Here is an 18,486-nt window from a genome sequence, read left to right on the forward strand (position 1 = left end):
TAGAAGGCTCTGGATTCAGAGTCGTGGGAGGCTCAGGAGGCGGAGCTGAGGGAGGCTCTGGAGACGGAGCTGAGGGAGGTTCTGGAGGCTCAGGAGGTGGAGCTGAGGGAGGCTCAGGAGGTGGAGCCGTGGGAGGCTCAGAAGGCGGAGCTGTGGGAGGCTCAGGAGGCGGAGCCGTGGGAGGCTCTGGAGGCGGAGCTGTGGGAGGCTCTGGAGGCTGAGCCGAGGAAGGCTCAGGAGGCGGAGCCGAGGGAGACTCAGGAGGCGGAGCCAAGGGAGACTCAGGAGGCGGAGCCAAGGGAGGCGGAACCATGGAAAGCCCTGGGGGCTCAGGAGGCGGAGCCGTGGGAGGCTCAGGAGACAGAGCCGAGGAAGGCTCAGGAGGCGGAGCAGAGGAAGGCGGCGCCATAGGAGGCTTTAGAGGCGGAGCCCTGGAAGGCTCAGGAGGCGGAGCCGTAGGAGGCTTTAGAAGCGGAGTCCTGGAAGGCGGCGCCGTAGGAGGCTTTAGAGGCGGAGCCCTGGAAGGCTCAGGGGGTGGAGCCAAGGGAGGCTCAGGAGGCAGAGCAGAGTGAGGCTCGGTAGGCGGAGACCTGGAAGGCTCTGGAGGCGGAGTCGTAGGAGGCTCTGGAGGTAGAGCCGATGAAGGTGGCGCTGTAGGAGGCTCTAGAGGCGAAGACCTGGAAGGCTCTAGAGGCGGAGTCGTAGGAGGATCTGGAGGTAGAGCCGAGGAAGGTGGCGCCGTGGGAGGCTCTAGAGGTGAAGACCTGGAAGGCTCTAGAGGCAGAGTCGTAGGAGGCTCTGGAGGTAGAGCCGAGGAAGGTGGCGCTGTAGGAGGCTCTAGAGGCGAAGACCTGGAAGGCTCTGGAGGCGGAGCCGAGGGAGATTGCGCCGTAGGAGGCTCGAGAGGCTCAGGGTGCTCGGGAGGCGGAGCCGTAGGAGGCTCGGGAGGTGGAGCCCTGAGAGTCTCGAGAGGCGGAGCCCTGGGAGGCTCGAGAGGCGGAGCCCTGGGAGGCTCGAGAGGCGGAGCCCTGGGAGGCTCGAGAGGCGGAGCCCTGGGAGGCTCGAGAGACTCGGGAGGTGGAGCCGTAGGAGACTCGGGAGGCGGAGCTGTAGGAGACTCGGGAGGCGGAGCCCTGAGAGGCTCGAGAGTCTTGAGACGCAGAGCCCTGGGAGGCTCGAGAGTCTTGGGAGGCGGAGCCCTGGAAGGCTCGAGAGGCGGAGCCCTGGGAGGCTTGAGAGGCTCGAGAGGCAGAGCCCTGGGAGGCTCGAGAGACTTGAGAGACGGAGCCCTGGAAGAATCGGGAGGCAGAACCCTGGGAGGCTCGAGAGACTTGAGAGGCGGAGCCCTGGAAGGCTCGAGAGGAGAAGCCCTGGAAGGCTCGAGATGCGCTGGCTCTTGGACAGTCATAGCTACAGGCGCTGGCTCTGGAACAGTCGAGGCTACAGGCACTGGCTCACTGACGTTCGAGGCTACAGGCGCTGGCTCACTGACGTTCGAGGCTACAGGCACTGGCTCACTGACGGTCGGGGCTGCAGGCATTGGCTGGTTGACCATGATTGGCGGAGGCTGGAGAGCAGAGGCCTTTCCTCTTCTCCTCCTCCTCCTCCTCCGGGCGGATGAAGTTGGCCGCGCTGGTTCGCTGACCACGGCAGGTGTGGGGGTTGATTCACTCACCGTGGCTGGAGAGGAAAGGCGGGAGCCGGGATCAGGAGAGGTGGCTCCCCGGCAGCGAATTCCTCTGTGATGAGTCCCACATATTCCTGCCAAGTGTAGTCTCCGGTCTCCGGTAGTTCCCACCATTGGTGTTTGGGTACACCGAACCGGTACGCCACCTTCAATGTGTGGTCATCCCAGCCGGTGTAACTGGCCACGCTGGCGAAGAAATGGGAGAACTCCCGAACAGACAAGTCTGCCTGTGTCAGCTCAGTGAGGAACCCTGCTAGATCCATTGTTGGTCGATTGTTCTGTTACGATGAACAGGAAGGCAGACGAGGGGCGAGGATCTAAATGCAGGGTAGGCTTTATTGGACAACTAAAGAGACAAAACAAAAACAAAGTAAACACCCGCAATGGGGAAACACAACAAAAACACGAAAAACATACAAAGGTAAAACTGGCAGGATGAACATTAAAGACCACGGAAACAAGCATCCATATACATTGACGATCGACAAGGGAATGGAGAACAAACAGGGTTTATATACACTGGAGACATGATGAAGACAAAATACAATCAGGTGAGCACAATGACACAGGGCTGGCAGTGATGAGGGCCGAGGATCATGGGAAGTGTGGTTTCTGACAAAGACAAGTGAGACCCAGGGCAGACAACAAGGGAATCATGACAGTTTCACAGTGATAAGTTAAGCATGACATGGATGACTGGCAGCCTCTCAGCACTCGTCTTCTTTAACCTTGATCTTGTCTTATAATGCAACCTGAAGCTGGCAGGCATCAGTAGGGGTAAGACAGGTTTGGGAACAGAAGGTTCTCTGAGCAAGTGTTTCACAATATAGTTCCAAAACATAAAGGATAGTATACGCCTATCTAGCATTATACTTCAAACTTTATTACAAAGGTATTGCTAAAATAGTAAAAAAGTTAATATGCACGAATGTATAGGACATTTGCAAACTTAACTTTTTTAAAAAAATATTTTTAAGATCTCAGAGACCCAGATGATTTACATGTAAAGTACAGTACTAATAGTAATTTCAAAACAAATCTCATATTTTCTCTTCAAACTCTTTAAATATGTTCCTCTGAACAAATCAACACCCAGCAGCCAGAGATTATTGAAGCTTTACACATTTATTGCATCACAAAGTTGACATATACTTTTCAGAATTGTGACTGGTATCCATTTAGTAGCATTTTTCTGTTTGGGGTCAGTCTGACTCCAGCAAATATATATAATAAATCAAAATAGATGACTGAAAGGAATGCATCTCTGCAGTGCACCAGTCAGAAAATTAATTGCATTCATTCATGTTTTATACCAAGGGTCTTTTAAACCCTAAAGTCTCAAAGACCCCTGGTATAATAATTGTAACATTAACATAAGTGTGAAAAGTTCTTAGCTCTCTTGGAAAGGAGGAGGTGGGAGATGGCGAATCCAATTCAAAGGCGTTATTTATTTTACAAAACTCAAAAGTACACTATTCAGCAGAAAACACTCAAACATCGTGTTCATTTGAACAGACTCAAATGTGTGTGTGGAGCTTTCTCTCCCTCACTGGCGTCTGGCATGCCCTTTAATCCGTCGCCAACTCTCACTGCAGTGAAAAACAGCTGTTAGAGACTCTCATTGACAGGTGATGATCCTTACTTTTCTCCTGATCTTGCTCTCCATTCACAAACTGGCACTCAACCACGCCCCCACTTCCACACTAATGTAACATTTTTCATGGAAGATATTTGAAGTGCATTACCGAGTTAACATTTTTGTTATAACCAGTTTGGAAAAGTCATGAAATATCAATCTTATCCTTCAATGTTAAATATGTTTTTGAGATTTTAAAACATTAGGGTTAATTCAGTGTTAGGCTACACTTGCAAAAATGGTTTTCTCTCACGTAGCCTACGCATGCATGTAGTGTTTTTAATATGTATATATACATGACTGGGTGTCCTATCTCCCCTGAGCTTTTTTAATTACAAACCCAAAGCAGCTGACCCACAACCCTACTTATCTAATTTTAAATGATAGATATTTCAAACCTTTAATTAAAAAGTAACTTTTTTGACTTGCCTTCTTTGGAATGCTTTGGATTCACTGACTTTTCTAATATATTTCTTTTACATAAGCTGAGACAACTGAACTTTGCAGTTATAGTGTTGCATGCAGTAAGTAGGATAAGCCCTTATTTACATAATTGCCATTTTGTCAGTAGTCATCCCTCAAATCACCAATCGGTGAGCTGAATATTGAGTGATTTAGTCACAATTGCTTTTGAATATTAAACTGGTTTATGGGTTTTGCACAGTCTTGCAACATCTGTTGAAAAATAAGAACAATATATCTAATAGGATTAGTGTATGTATACATTTAAATTTAAATCCCTCTGACAGCGCCTTCATGTAAAAATGAAACCATAGACAAAAGATATAGTGTGGTTGCCAAACAACTATTATGAATACTCCATGTTACATTAACCGATTCATTTTATATATATATAAAGTGCAGTGGAAAAGTATCTCATGATTTCTTCTGTTTTTGCATATCTCATACAAAATTGTTTAAAAAATTAAAAAAAAAATCTAACATAAAACAAATGCAATCTGAGTAAACACAAAATACAGTCTTTAAATTATAATGTTATTTATTGAAGCAAAAAAAGTTATCCAATACCAACTAAGCCTGTGTGAAAAAGTAATTGGCATTAGTTACTAAATCCAAAAATCTATGAAACTGTATTCATTATGGGGCTCAGCTGGACTAGACACACCCATGTCTGATTACTGTTCAAAGAAATCAACACATAAATAGAACATTTTCAGCAGCATGAAGTTGGCTAAATGGTCTCACCAAGTAGTACACTATGCCAAGGGAAATTCCAGAAATTATGATGAAAAAGTTGATTGAAACACATCAGTCTAGAAAGAGTTACAAAGCTTTTTCAAAGGCTCTGGGACTCCAAAGGACCACAGTGAGAGCTATGGAACCTACCCAAAGGTTCCTCCAAAAGCACAGAGAAGACTCATCCAAGAAGTCACAAAAAAGCCAAGGACAATATCCAAGGAACTGTAGGGCTCTCTCGCATCAATAAAGGTCACTGTTCATGACTCCACTATCAGAAAGACACTGGCCAAAAATGGCATCAGTGGAAGAATGGCGAGGCGAAAACCACTGCTAACCCAGAAGAACATTAAGGCTCATCTGAATTTTGCCAAAACACACCTTGATGATTCTCAAAAACCTTGGGAGAATGTTCAGTGGATTGATGAGGGGAAAGTGGAACTGTTTGGAAAACAGAGGTCCCGTTACATCTGGCAGAAATAAAATGCAGAATTCCACAAAAAGAACATCATACCTACAGTCAAGCATGGTGGCGTTGTGATGGTGTGGGGATGCTTTGATGCTTCAGAGTCAGGGCGACTTGCAATAATTGAGGGAAACATGAATTATGCTCTCTACCAGAAAATCCTAAAGGAGTGGCCTAGTCAAAGTCCTGACTTGAACCTGATTGAGATGCTGTGGCTGGACCTTAAAAGGGGAGTTCATGCTAGAATAGTGTTCTGCAAATAAGAGTGGACCAAAATTCCACCACAGCGTTGTGAAAGACTGATCTCCAGTTCAGGAGTCAGTTAGTTTTTCATATGGGTAATATAGGTGTTGGATAACTTTTTTGCTTCAATAAAAAAAAAAAAAAAAAAATATATATATATATATATATATATACACAGTAAAAACAGAAGTGTTAATTTAACTCCTATAGAGTTGAATTTGACTCTGTTTCAGATAACATTTGGTCCCACTCGAAATCAGTGTAAAATTTACTCTTTGGTCAGTGTCAAGTTTTTAGAGTTAATTATACTCAATATTGTGTAAAAAATAACAATGAAATGTGTAAAAGTATTTAACACTGTAGTTTAATCACACTGTTAAGAGTAATATGATTACACTGTATAGAGTTAATTTAACTACAATTTTACTTTAAAAAAGATGACACTTTAAGTGTAATATTTACTTTTAATTTCTCTACAGTGTTTAAAAAAAAAAAATCATAAGATGCAGCGTTACTGAATTATAGAACTATCAACTACTATCAAATGAAAACAAGCACAATAACATTAGATCACAGCACTCACAATTTATTGTAAAAAAACGCATTTCAATGTCAGTGAATTTACATTGCAAACCCTTTGCCTTGTCTCTGACAGAAACATGTATAACATCATAAAAATGTTTACCAGAGAAAGCAATATGGCACGACAAGGAGAGTTGTGTCATTCCCTCCATATGACATTTGTAGATCAAAAGGCCTAGGGTAATGCAGGTTGTCGACATGAAAAAAAACAAAATCCTGCTTTGATCTGATCACCTCATATGCATGGAAATGTTCTTGAAAAGTTACTGTAACTAAAGGCATTGTGAGTAGCAACAGTTTTTCACACATTATCAGAACTGACTCAATCTGATAAAACACGGGCACTTCAGATTCAACTTTGCCACAGATAACCAAGTATGGGCGATAAACAAACCCATTATGTTTAGCCCAATTAACCTTCATAACCTGAATGCTACTGGGCACTTGCATTGCCATAGCAATTCCAGAACCTCCTTTTACCATATTTAAAGACACCATTTTTCCAGGACCAATGTCTAACCGACTAAAAGTTGTTGAACTTCGCCAACTATATGCCGTATGATTTTGATGCTTTTTTGCCAGCGTTTTGGTAATATTTTTAAACGATTTAAGCTGTTTTTTGAAAAAATTATGCTTGCCTTCATACCTCATACACCAACTATGAAGGACAGGCCCAATTTTCTGGATGCAGCGGGGATAGTGGATAAGAAAATGGTGCTTTGGTAAAAGGTTTTTCTGAGGATACAACTTCTTAAACAGTGTGTGGTGATCCACAATTAAATGTTTTAAATATACACATAAACCTTGAGATAACATGGGCGAGAATATAATGTTCATTATTTGAAGTAGTAAAAGAAGCAGGTCCCAGTGTTGGTCAGTAGAAGTTACCAAATCTCCAAAGATAAGAGGAACATTCCTAAGTAAGCACCAGGACTGAACTGCATTCAGTCCCAGATCATTAGATCCTTCACCTAAATTAACAGCTACAGGCCTGTTGTTTCTCTCCATGAAACCATAATCAAAACTTTGTATTCTTGAATGTATTTCTGCTGATGTAACATGTTTTTCCTTCAAATACAGAAATAATACCTTCAATTCGTACTGGCCCACCCCTTCTAACACATCATGCATCACATCAACTGAGAAGTTCTCTGTTGTGTGAAAATACTCCAATGAATTTAATATGCATGACCTTTTCACACCAAAAACGTATGGAAGGGATGGATTACAAGCCATTTCTTGACAGTGAGCAGTGTGTATATCTTTGGTGCGCAAAACTATTTTGGAAGAATCTTCAGAGAATTCTGTCTGAAAGTCCTCCTTTTCCGCTAAACAGAACCTGCAACAGTACCTTGCACTGAAAGACTCCACCAGACCAAACAAACTATGCAAACCCAAATTATCACCAGTAACCTGTACTACAGTGCCACGAACATAACCATCGTATAATGGAATCTCAATACCATCACTCTAACACTTTAATGTCTCGAACAATGGGAGCAAAAATTTCACTAAAACCATACCGTTTAACATCTTGAGTATGAAATAAAGCGCACAGGTGTATGTTAGCCAAAAAAGAATTCCATTTTGGAGAGAAGTTTCTTAAAGTAAAATATACTCCACCCAATTTATGAATACCTCGCTTAGGACCCAGAGGGTTGGCGACCTCAAAGTCATCATAGAACATCTGGATCTGTATTGTCTGCTTCTCAGTTGAGAACAGGGGGTGACTTTTAAAAAATGATCCATCACAAATATCTCTCAGTCTAGAGTCGCTGGTAGCTGAGCTTTGCAACATTTCTGCAACATACTGACTTTTAAATATTGACTGCAGTGTAGATAAAATTGGAATATACATGAATTTATCTTGAACTACTACCTGATCATATGTTCCAGTCTTTTTATTTCGTCTTGTGTCAAATCTTGAACCAATCACACATTCAACTGGTTCTACTATTTCCCACTTGTCATTCATAAATTTTGATCGCTTGTATTCCGAATTTAAAATTGTGAAAGGATTCTCTAACCCCTCAAAACATGCCTCAACTTTCTTGCACATTTCCGTTTCTCTTTCATTACTAAATACATGCTTTATCACTGTCTCTTTAGCATGCTGATGGATATCTTGAACAATCTCTTCCATGGAAATCACTACAGAATTAAGTGTACTTTGACCAACTCCTGCTGCCTTTAGATCAGAAATTACAGCTGAACAACTATTTACAATGTATGGGGAAGATAACTGTGACTCAGCCTCTAAATATTCAGTCGACTCTTCAACATGAAAAACATGACTTGTATTGACGGTACTTTGAGGAAATGAAAGATCATATTCTACAGAATCAACTAAACTGCTTCCATGGCACTTATTAAGATGCTTTCTTAAACCAGAAAAACTACCAAAAGAACGTGAGCATCCTTCTTGACCACACTTCAGAAAAAGATTCCTGCCTGTACATAGCCCATGAATTATCTTAAAGTGCTTAACAAGGTTGTTTGGACTTCCATGGTCACCTTTGCAAAGAAAACACTTCATAGTTTTATCTCAACTAATGCACCATTCTTGCTCGCAACTCTGCAACTCTAGGAGTCTCCTTTGTTTCCCCCATGTCGATGTTATAGATGGTTGTTTGCACAAAAGTGAAAAAGCTGCTCAGGGAAGAACTGTATGACGTACCAAAGACGTAATGGGCTTTAAAGAGTTCGTCAAAAGCTCCAACTGAACCTTTTGCCTTGCATGGAAGTGCATGCTTGTCAACCACAATGAAGTAGGAGTGAATGGTGCTCTGTGTGGATCCCTGGGCGAGAAGGTAGGGCTGACTGCTTTGGGTGATGTTGTCTAGATGCTGCTGCACACTGGTTCCAACCTACAACAAAACACATTCAACAGAATTGTTTTGGTGACTAACTTCTGACAATGGATCAGATTACATCAAACTGTGCACAAGATTGAGGTGATGGAAGATATATTTTAAACAACTGTTAAAGGATGTTCACTTTGAGAAAATGTTTTGCTGATAATTTACTCACCCCCATGTCATCCAAGATGTTCATGTCTTTCTTTCTTCAGTCGAAAAGAAATTAAGATTTTTGAAGAAAAAATTTCAGGATTTTTTCCATATCATGGACTTCAATGGTGACCAACTGTTTGAGTGTTAAAATGAGGGTTCAAAGTCTGTCTCAATGCAGCTTCAAAGTCTCGACATGATCCCAGCAGAGAAATAAGGTTCTTATCTAGCGAAACGATCGGTCGTTTTCAAAATAAAAATAAAAATTATATACTTTTTATCCACAATTGCACGTCTTGTAGAATCTCAAGATCCGCCACACATTATGTCATGACGTTGAAAAGGTCACGCGGGACGTAGGCGGCAAAGACTAATATAAACGGCCTTTACCAAAAAAAAAAAAAAATTAATAAATGATAAACAATGATGTCGGACGATTTTGAAAGTAAAGGAGAAAATGAGATCAAGTTTTTCGCGCTTCCCTACCTTTTTGAACCTTACGTCTATGTCCCGCGTGACCTTTCTGACGTCATGACATAATGTGTGGCGCATCTTGTGCAATTGTGGTTAAAAAGTATATCAGTTTTATTTTTATTTTGAAAACTACCGATTGTTTCGCTAGATAAGAACCTTACTTCTCTGCTGGGATCATGTCGAGACTTTGAAGCTGCATTGAGACAGACTTTGAACCCTCATTTGAACCCTCAAACTGTTGGTCACCATTGAAGTCCATGATATGGAGAAAAATCCTGGAATGTTTTCCTCAAAAACCTTAATTTCTTTTCGATTAAAGAAAGAAAGACATGGACCTCTTGGATGACAAGGGGGTTAGTAAATAATCAGCAGAATTTTTTTTATAAGTGAACTAATCCTTTAAGCATACCTTTTGAAATCTGATGAGCTGATCTACAGCTTGATATGCAGACAGCTTTCCCGGCCTCTTTCTACCATGTGCAGATGGTGGTAGCAAATAGAGCAGCAGCAAGATGGCAGACATGTCACTGTCCCAGCCTACAAATAAGTAAATAAAACCTGGTTAACATTATGCCATAGCATAGCATTCAAATTGACAACTTGCACCATTACGAAAATGTACACTACACACCTACATAACCCACAATAAAAAGTAAAACAGTTCCATTCACCATTCTCAACTTCAGCAGCTGACTCAGCATTGCGCATCAAATCCAAGAGTTCTGTGGTGGGTACAAGTCCATGGCTTTCCTTTATTACTTTTGCTTTGAAAGTGGTTGGCCACTTCTCCAAGAATTTGTTGGCCGTGGCCTCACCAAACAGAAGTCTGAAATCTTGTTCTATCTGCAATGTAACACACATAGACAGAAGTGATGAGTGATACCTAATGCTATATTGGATATTTTGGTGATGCAGTGAATTAAGATGTCATACCAATCCTGGTGTGTCCAGAAATCTTGGGAAGACCAAGAAGACATCTGATGATTTGGCTTCATCGTTGACCATTGCTTGCCGATATATGAAGGTCATTTTCATCTTCTCACGGACAGTCTTTTCATCAGCAGAGTGTCTCAAAACAGCAATAGCTGCTTCCACATCCTCATCAGATGGCTCTCTGTCATAGGTGAAGGGCTGGCGACCACGGCCTGGCCCACCAACTTAAGACAAAATACAATGTTAAGAACTCATTTCTGTACAATTGACAGGTCACCATTATATTCACATGTCACTGATCAGTAAACATACCTTTAGGAGATTTGCTGACTGAGGCACCTCTTTCCTCTGCTGTTTTTCTTTGTATAGTCTTCAATCGCCATGCAAGGTATCCCGAACCACTCTCCGGATCGTAGTAATGTTCCTATGTGATTATAAATAAATTATAAAGAAGTACTATTAACATTTCAAAGAGTGAATATGTGCATAATGTTGCAATAACCCATTTACTTACATATCCATGTTGTGAGTATGGGTCTTCTAGATAGGAAACAAAGCTACTATCCCCTGTGCATACATCACTCTGACACTTTTGGGGGGATGTCCTAGCATATGAATTCAAAGTTAACATCACACTAAATTGACATTGCTCAACACAATTTACATAATTAATAACTGTAAATTAATAACAATGTTTCTTTACAGCCCATATATATGCTTAATGCTTACCCATGTGTTTCTGTCATCTCAGCAGCAAGTATGTTAATCATCTGTCTTCTGGTGGCATCTGTCAGAGATTTGGTTTTTCCATACTCTTGCATAATGTGTTCACCTCCAGGCTTTGATGTTAGGATTTTTTCAATCAACTATAGGTGGAATAAAATGTGCTTTCCATTATTGTAAAACCATATGTAATGCTGAAAAAAATTGTTATCTAAAGAACACTTACCATGGTGAAACAACATTCAGATTGGACTTAACAGCAATTTCCAACACTTACCGCTTTTGCCTCGTAGTTTATGTGGCATGGCCTTTTAGGCTGGCTTCCTTCGTCAGCGGCTACTTCTTCAACAGGGTCACACATCATGAAATTCAGGATGACGGTGTCATCAGATGTACCCGAGCATGATGATGATTGAGAGGCACCTGTTCATTATGAAATTTGTACAAAACATAGAAACATATTACAAGAAACAGTTATTTTTAAGACAATAAATGTTCTCATTCCGGCCTTTAAACTAAACAAACTAATTTGTGAATTGTCTGAATGAATACCAAGTCCTCCATTGCCCAGCATGATTTTGAAAGTTCCAGGTGACTCCTTCACTATTTCTTCAAAAACCTCTGTGTCAACTTCTGTGTCTGACTGGTCATACACCTTAATGTCTGGCTGCCTGCTTTCTGGTATGTTGAATTTTAGACACGCTGTTTAAAAAAATTTAAATAAAAAAACATGCACTCCTTCTCACAAGAATCAAAGGTCATATTTAAGTTTGCCTCATGTATTCACAAAATGATGAAAGACAAGTATCTGCACCCAATTTTAAGTAACTGAAAATATAAAGCGGCAAAACAGAAATTATTATTGACCTAACTAGGTATCATAACATAATAGGTTAATGCTGTATTATTTTGTCATTGGGTGATGTATATTGGTTTAACCTACTGTACGCACCTTCTTTCAAGAAAGCATCGAATGTCAGCTCAGACAGCTTGACGTATTTCTGCCCTTTCCCGAATTGAACACGCAACAGCATTTTGCCCCTGTTAACAAAGAAAAGATATATTCAAAAATCATCAGTAGTGGCAATGCACTATGCATTACTTAGATGTTACACTGCAATTACAAAGGGCGGCTGAAGAAGACAAAGTTGTGCTGGTTGAATATATATCTCATTAGCCATTTTAGTTCGAAGAGTAACGTAACCCGTTAAAATGGTTAAGCCATGTTAAACAAATACGTCATGCAATCAGTGATCTAAGTTATCGTTTTATAAGACCAACATTAACTCAAAAGCATGCTAACATTACCGTATAAAAACCAAGATTAACGTTGCCTGGGAAGCTAAAAAAATACATTAGCTAAAAATAGCTATTAACTGTATTAAATCTTTTGTTGTTATAGCGACCGAGCTAAAGTTATTTTACGCATAAATCATTCTGACCAACTTCATTCGTGAAAATATTGCAACACATAAAGAAACACAGTTTCCGATACGGATTGCTATCTGGTTACTTGTAATATGACCTCAACTAATATCAGCACAACTCTAAAATTATGTAAAGTTAAAAATACCGTTTTAGTGTTGAAAACACAGGGATGTTACTTACCTAACAATATCAGTGGCCTCCATCGAGATCTTCCTCCACCGACGTCCGCGCCAAACTTCAGCACAGCAGTGTGGCAGGTATTCATCACTGCTGTAGAGTTAATTGTCACTGCGTTTCTGCAGATTTTTACACTCACTTTTAACTCCACTGATAGAGCAACTTTACTCTCCAAAATGTTGAAAATACTCTATCTGGGTTAAAATAACTTTACTCTGAAATATTAACACCCCATTTTTTACTGTGTATATATATATATATATATATATATATATATATATATATATATATATATATATATATATGAAAACTGTATTTTGTGTTCACTCAGGTTGACTTTGTTTTATGTTATATCTCGTTTGAAGATCTAAAATATTGAATATGAAAAATACAAAAACAGAAGAAATCAAGATGGGGGCAAATACTTTTCCACAGCACTATATATATATATATATATATATATATATATATATATATATATAAAGGTAAAAAAATATTAAGATGGCAATAAATAACTTCTGCACAAATCAAAGAGTATCTAAGGTCCATTGCGAGATGTTCAGTTTCCAGCAGTTTTTCCAATTTCAAGAACCACTATCACCACTCGACAAAATCAATCTGTCCACTCCTGTGCTTTCCTCTCAGTTACCATTGCCTGATACTGATGAAAAAGATCTGTTTGTTTTTCTCATGCTATCTGTCTAAGGAAATAAATCAGGTCTTGGGGCCATTTTAAAATTGTACATGACCTCTTTGCGTGTTCATAACAGCTTTTGGAATTTTCCCAAGACACTAACCTTTCATTAAATTTCTGGTCGATGAGCAATCTCACTGGGTGTCGCTGGATGCTTATTGCACTCCACCACCGCTGCTGGCGGCCGTGCCTCCCTTTCTGCGGCGCGTGCCATGTTTGCCGACGGGAAGGAAACGCCGAAGGCGAAGAGGGAAAAGAGGTGGTGTTGCTGTTCAGATTAAGCTTACCCTTGCGAAAAACCGGGAGAGGTATACCCTTCGGAGTTCCTCTATCAACGAAATGGACTGCTGTCATTTCATAAGACGCCGTTCATTGGAACCATCATATGCTTGGAACATTCTGATCTGGATGCCCTGCCACATGCGCCGCGTGTCACCGCTGTCCTGGAAGTGACTGTGGATTCTCTGGGCGTGTGCACGCATTGCCTCTCTGATTGCCCGTGACAGTTTGGCCCTAGCTGTTCTTAGGGCTGCCTTATCACCTGCTCTGAAGGCGGAGTCTCGGGACCTCAGCAGCGTGCGCACCGCCGCAGTCATCCACGGCTTCTGGTTGGAGCGTGTGGTGATGGTCTTGGAGAAAGTGACATCATCAATGCACTTGCTGATGTAGCTGGTCACTGATGCTGTGTATTCCTCCAAGTTGGTAGAATCGCCATATGTTGCAGCCTCCCTGAACATGTGCCAGTCAGTACACTCAAAACAGTCCTGAAGAGCAGAGATGGCTCCTGCTGGCCAGGTTTTCACCTGCTTCTGAAGCGGTTTTGTGCGTCTGACGAGCGGTCTGTATGCTGGAATTAACATAACAGAGATGTGGTCTGAGTAGCCGAGGTGGGGGCGGGGCTCCGCCCGATGCAGCGCCTGGGATGTTTGTGTAAACAAGATCAAGCGCATTCAGCCCTCTCGTTGCAATGTCCACATACTGATGGAATTTAGGGAGCACTGTCTTGAGATTTGCATGGTTGAAATCTCCGGCGACAATAAACAGTCCGTCGGGGTGAGCGTTCTGCAGTTCGCTCATAGCCCCATACAGTTCACAGAGCGCTTCCTTAGCGTTAGCGCTGGGGAATGTAAACTCCGGTTATGCAAACAGTGGTGAATTCCCATGGTAGATAAAAAGGTCTGCATCTAACAGTCACAAGCTCCAACAGCGATGAACAGTAACTAGAGACTAGCATAGAGTTCTTGCACCATTCCGTGTTGATGTAAACACACAAGCCACCACCGCGAGTCTTACCGCAGAGAGCTGTATTTCTGTCGGCACGAAACGAGGCGAGCCCGTCTAGCTGAATGGCGGCATCCGGAACTCTGTCGCTGAGCCACGTCTCCATGAAAACAAAGACGCAGTAGTCTCTAAACTCACGCTGCGTAGCCTGCTGGAGTCGGATATAGTCCAGTTTATTGTCCAGGGAGCAAACATTTGAGAGCAGGATAGACGGGAGAGCCGGCCGGCTAGTGTTTGTTTTTAGCCTAGCATGGACCCCCGCCCTCTTTCCGCGCTTCGCTTTCGCGACACCGCTTACGACGTCCTCTCCCCCGGCCACCGGCATCAGGCGACGCCGAGGGCTGGAGGCCTGGTCTCTGCAGCAAGCCGAGTACGCGTAGCGCCTCCTGCAGGTCATCATGCAGCTTGGTTTTTGCATGAGTCTTATATTTCAGTAGTGTCTGGCGATGGTAGACACGAACACCGGTTGCTCCGATGTCCATGTGTTGCAAAAGTCGGGCTTTTTTAACAAAAATAGCACCATTGTGGATCCGGAGTGGCCGCTGCGTGCTACCGTGCCGCCATCTTGGAAGTTATAAGAGAAGTTTAACTGTAGACAAATAGTGACCGAGGAATATCAGTCGTTCGAACTGCAGTTAATGATATTAGACAGTGGTAATAGCAGTCATATATATGCCACCTAAACAACATAAGGACTTTACCAATGATTTTGGAGATTTTCTCGGAGGTTTGATATCAAAGTTTGATAGACTGCTTATTGTGGGTGATTTTAATATTCATCTGTGTTGTTCTGAAAATTCCCTGGCAAAGGATTTTTTAGGTTTGATTGACTCCTTTGGCCTAACTCAGGAAGTTAAAGGCCCAACCCACATGCATGGCCATACATTAGACCTGGTACTAACACATGGTTTTCTTGTTGAGGACTTAGAATTAAGTGATTACAGTATCTCTGATCATAAACCTGTTTTGTTTACTATTCCTGTTGTCTGCCATTTTAACAACCTTGTAAAATCTATTCAGTATTTTCGTAAGTTTTCATCTACAACCTGTGCAGATTTTACTACAAGGTTCAGGGAGGGGTACAATGTGTCAGACAGTGGTCGTCAGGACAGGGGAGTGGATGAACACCTTCAACTGCTACACTTAACCTGTCAAGAAGTGTTGGATGCAGCGGCTCCATTAAAAAGTAAATATTGTAAAAATAGGTCTGATCCCTGGTTGAATGATGATGAGATACGGCGCTGTAGACAAGCTTGCAGGCAGGCGGAAAGAAAATGGAAAAAGGATAAACTTCAAATCTTTTATAACATTTTTAAGGAAACTTTAACACAATTTCAGAGAGCTGTAAAATCAGCTAAATCTAGATACTTCACAGAACTTCAGAGAAAAACTCGAATAATCCGAAAACACTTTTTAATATTATTAATATTGTAGAAAATCCTTCGCCTAAGGTAAAATTAACTCCGTCCCCGTCTGTATGTGAGAACTTTCTTGATTATTTTATTTCTAAGATTGATGCAATTAGACTGGATTTCTCACCGATGACTTATAAACCATTAAGTCCTGTTCGGCATATTGCAGTTTTTGATCAATTTGAATTGGCTACATTTCAGTGGTTACAAAAGGTGGTAAGTAAATTAAAACCCACAGGCTCCGATGGAGATATGGTCCCTCCATGGTTTTTTAAAGAAACTATTGAGGTGATTGGGCCTGGTACCTTGCAAATTATAAATAACAGTTTAGATACTGGGATATTTCCAAACATGTTGAAACAGGCATGTGTGCAGCCTTTACTAAAGAAACCAAATCTGGACCCGACTGTCCTGGCTAACTTCAGACCGGTATCTCATCTTTCATTTTTATCCAAAATTTTAGAAAAAATTGTTTTTCATCAATTAAATAACTTTGTAGAAGAACATAAGATCGGTGAATTCTACCAGTCTGGTTTCAAGAAACACCACTCAACTGAGACAACACTAGTAAAAGTTTTTAATGATTTGTTGATGACTGTTGATGTTGGAAAGTCTGCTGTGTTAGTTTTATTAGATTTAACCGTGGCTTTTGATACAATTGATCACTCAGTGATGATCTCACGTTTGGAGGAGTATGTGGGGGTTCAGGGGAAGGTCCTGGAGTGGTTTAAATCCTATCTGACTGGTAGAAGTATGGTAGTGAAGATCGGGACATGTTCTTCTAGATCAGCACCGTTCATGTGTGGTGTGCCGCAAGGCTCCATTCTTGCTCCTATTTTATTTTCTCTCTATATGATTCCGTTGGGAAATATTTTCAGGAAACATAACATTAAGTTTCACTGCTACGCTGATGACGTACAAGTGTATCTGCCACTGTCACATGAAAATGGTTTAGAACCACTTATGGCCTGTCTTAAAGATCTTAAAACATGTTTGACTTTGAATTTTTTACATTTAAATGAAACCAAGACTGAGATTATTGTCTGCAGTTCTAGTGGAGCCAAGGGTACAGCAGAAATAGACTTTGGCCTTTTGTCACCTCATGTTAAAACATGTATTCGAAATCTAGGTGTAAATATGGACAGTTCTTTAAAACTAGACAAACAGATCAATTCTGTTGTAAAGTCAAGTTTCTTTCACTTACGCAATCTAGCAAAGATGAAATCATGCTTGACGTTTAAAGGCCTTGAAACCGCGATCCACGCTTTGATAACATCCAGACTTGATTATTGTAATGCTTTATATACGGGAATTAGTCAGTCATCTATTTCTCGTTTACAAAAAGTTCAAAATTCAGCTGCTAGACTTTTAATGGGGATTAAAAAACGCGAACACATTACTCCTACCCTGATCTCCTTGCACTGGCTTCTGGTTTATTATAGGATTGATTTTAAACTTTTGTTACTGTGTACAAATCTCTGCATGGACTCGCACCGGCCTATCTGTCAGATCTTTTAACTGAATATCAGACTGGACGAAGTTTAAGATCAGCGACTCAGAAGCTACTCAAAATACCTAGGACACATCGAAATAAAAAAGGTGATCATGCCTTTGCTGTAGCAGCGCCTAAACTTTGGAATAGTTTGCCTGAACATATTAGAGATGCCGCTAATGTGCAGGATTTTGGTCAACTTGTGTTGTTTTTTAAATGTGCTATATAAATAAAGTTGCTATTGCTATTGCTATTGCTATTTCAGGTGCTTTAGCATTAATCCGCTAGCTTGATCTGTCTCTGCAATTACAAACTGTGATATGTTATTTTTGTAACATTATTTGTTCATTGTTGTCATTTGTCAGCAAAGCCAATAAAAGAACTTTAAAATCCCTTTGGGAGAACACCAAATTCAACACTTTTTTTATTTTGTCTGAGCTGTAACATGGAATGTATTACTACAAATATAAATACATTTAGTATTAAAGTTAGTTTTTCAGTGTTCTGTTTTAATGGAGTGCCCCATCATCTTCAACAGCAAAGAAATTAGGTGTTATATTTTATATAAATCTGTCCTTTGAAAATCACATTACCAATGTTTGTAGAACAGCATTCTTCCACCTAAGTAATATTGCTAAATTACGACACATGCTCTCTGTTGCTGATGCTGAAAATCTAATTCATGCGTTCATGACCTCAACACTAGATTTTTTTAATGCATTATTGGGAGGATGTCCAGCAAGATCAATAAATAAACTTCAATTGGTTCAAAATGTAGCAGCCAGAGTACTGATGAGAACCAAGAAATATGATCATATTAGCCCCATTTTATCATTGTTTCATTGGTTACCTGTTAAATTTCTTATTCAATTTAAAATTATGTTAACTACGTACAAAGCTTTGAATGGTCTAGCTCCGCAGTACTTAAGTGATCTTCTACCACGCTATATTCCATCACGTTCATTACGATCACAAAATTCTGGCCTGTTAATAGTTCCTAGAATATCAAAATCCACAAAAGGAGGTAGATCCTTTTCATATTTGCTCCTAAAC

General features: G+C 41.0%; 1 protein-coding gene across 1 annotated transcript; it reads right to left on the reverse strand.

Annotated features, from left to right (window-relative positions):
- Positions 1-8,311: 8,311 nt before the first annotated feature.
- Positions 8,312-10,609, reverse strand: LOC127635006 (uncharacterized). The gene is made up of 5 exons (XM_052114813.1): positions 10,558-10,609; positions 10,227-10,450; positions 9,965-10,136; positions 9,703-9,830; positions 8,312-8,678 (listed from the first exon to the last, which is right to left on the reverse strand). The coding sequence occupies exons 1-5, from the start codon at positions 10,607-10,609 to the stop codon at positions 8,361-8,363; spliced, it is 894 nt and encodes a 297-aa protein (XP_051970773.1). The 3' UTR covers positions 8,312-8,360.
- Positions 10,610-18,486: the final 7,877 nt, after the last annotated feature.

Source organism: Xyrauchen texanus, chromosome 42, assembly GCF_025860055.1.
Source record: "Xyrauchen texanus isolate HMW12.3.18 chromosome 42, RBS_HiC_50CHRs, whole genome shotgun sequence".
Taxonomy (NCBI): domain Eukaryota; kingdom Metazoa; phylum Chordata; class Actinopteri; order Cypriniformes; family Catostomidae; genus Xyrauchen; species Xyrauchen texanus.

Bases quoted from the DNA above. Each gene is read 5' to 3' on its own strand.
- LOC127635006 (XM_052114813.1), bottom strand. From the start codon at position 10,609: ATGGCGATTGAAGACTATACAAAGAAAAACAGCAGAGGAAAGAGGTGC. The intron at 10,451-10,557 runs GTCAGCAAATCT...TTTTGTCTTAAG, and splicing joins CAGAGGAAAGAGGTGCCTCA to TTGGTGGGCCAGGCCGTGGT. The intron at 10,137-10,226 runs GTATGACATCTT...GTTACATTGCAG, and splicing joins TTCTGGACACACCAGGATTG to ATAGAACAAGATTTCAGACT.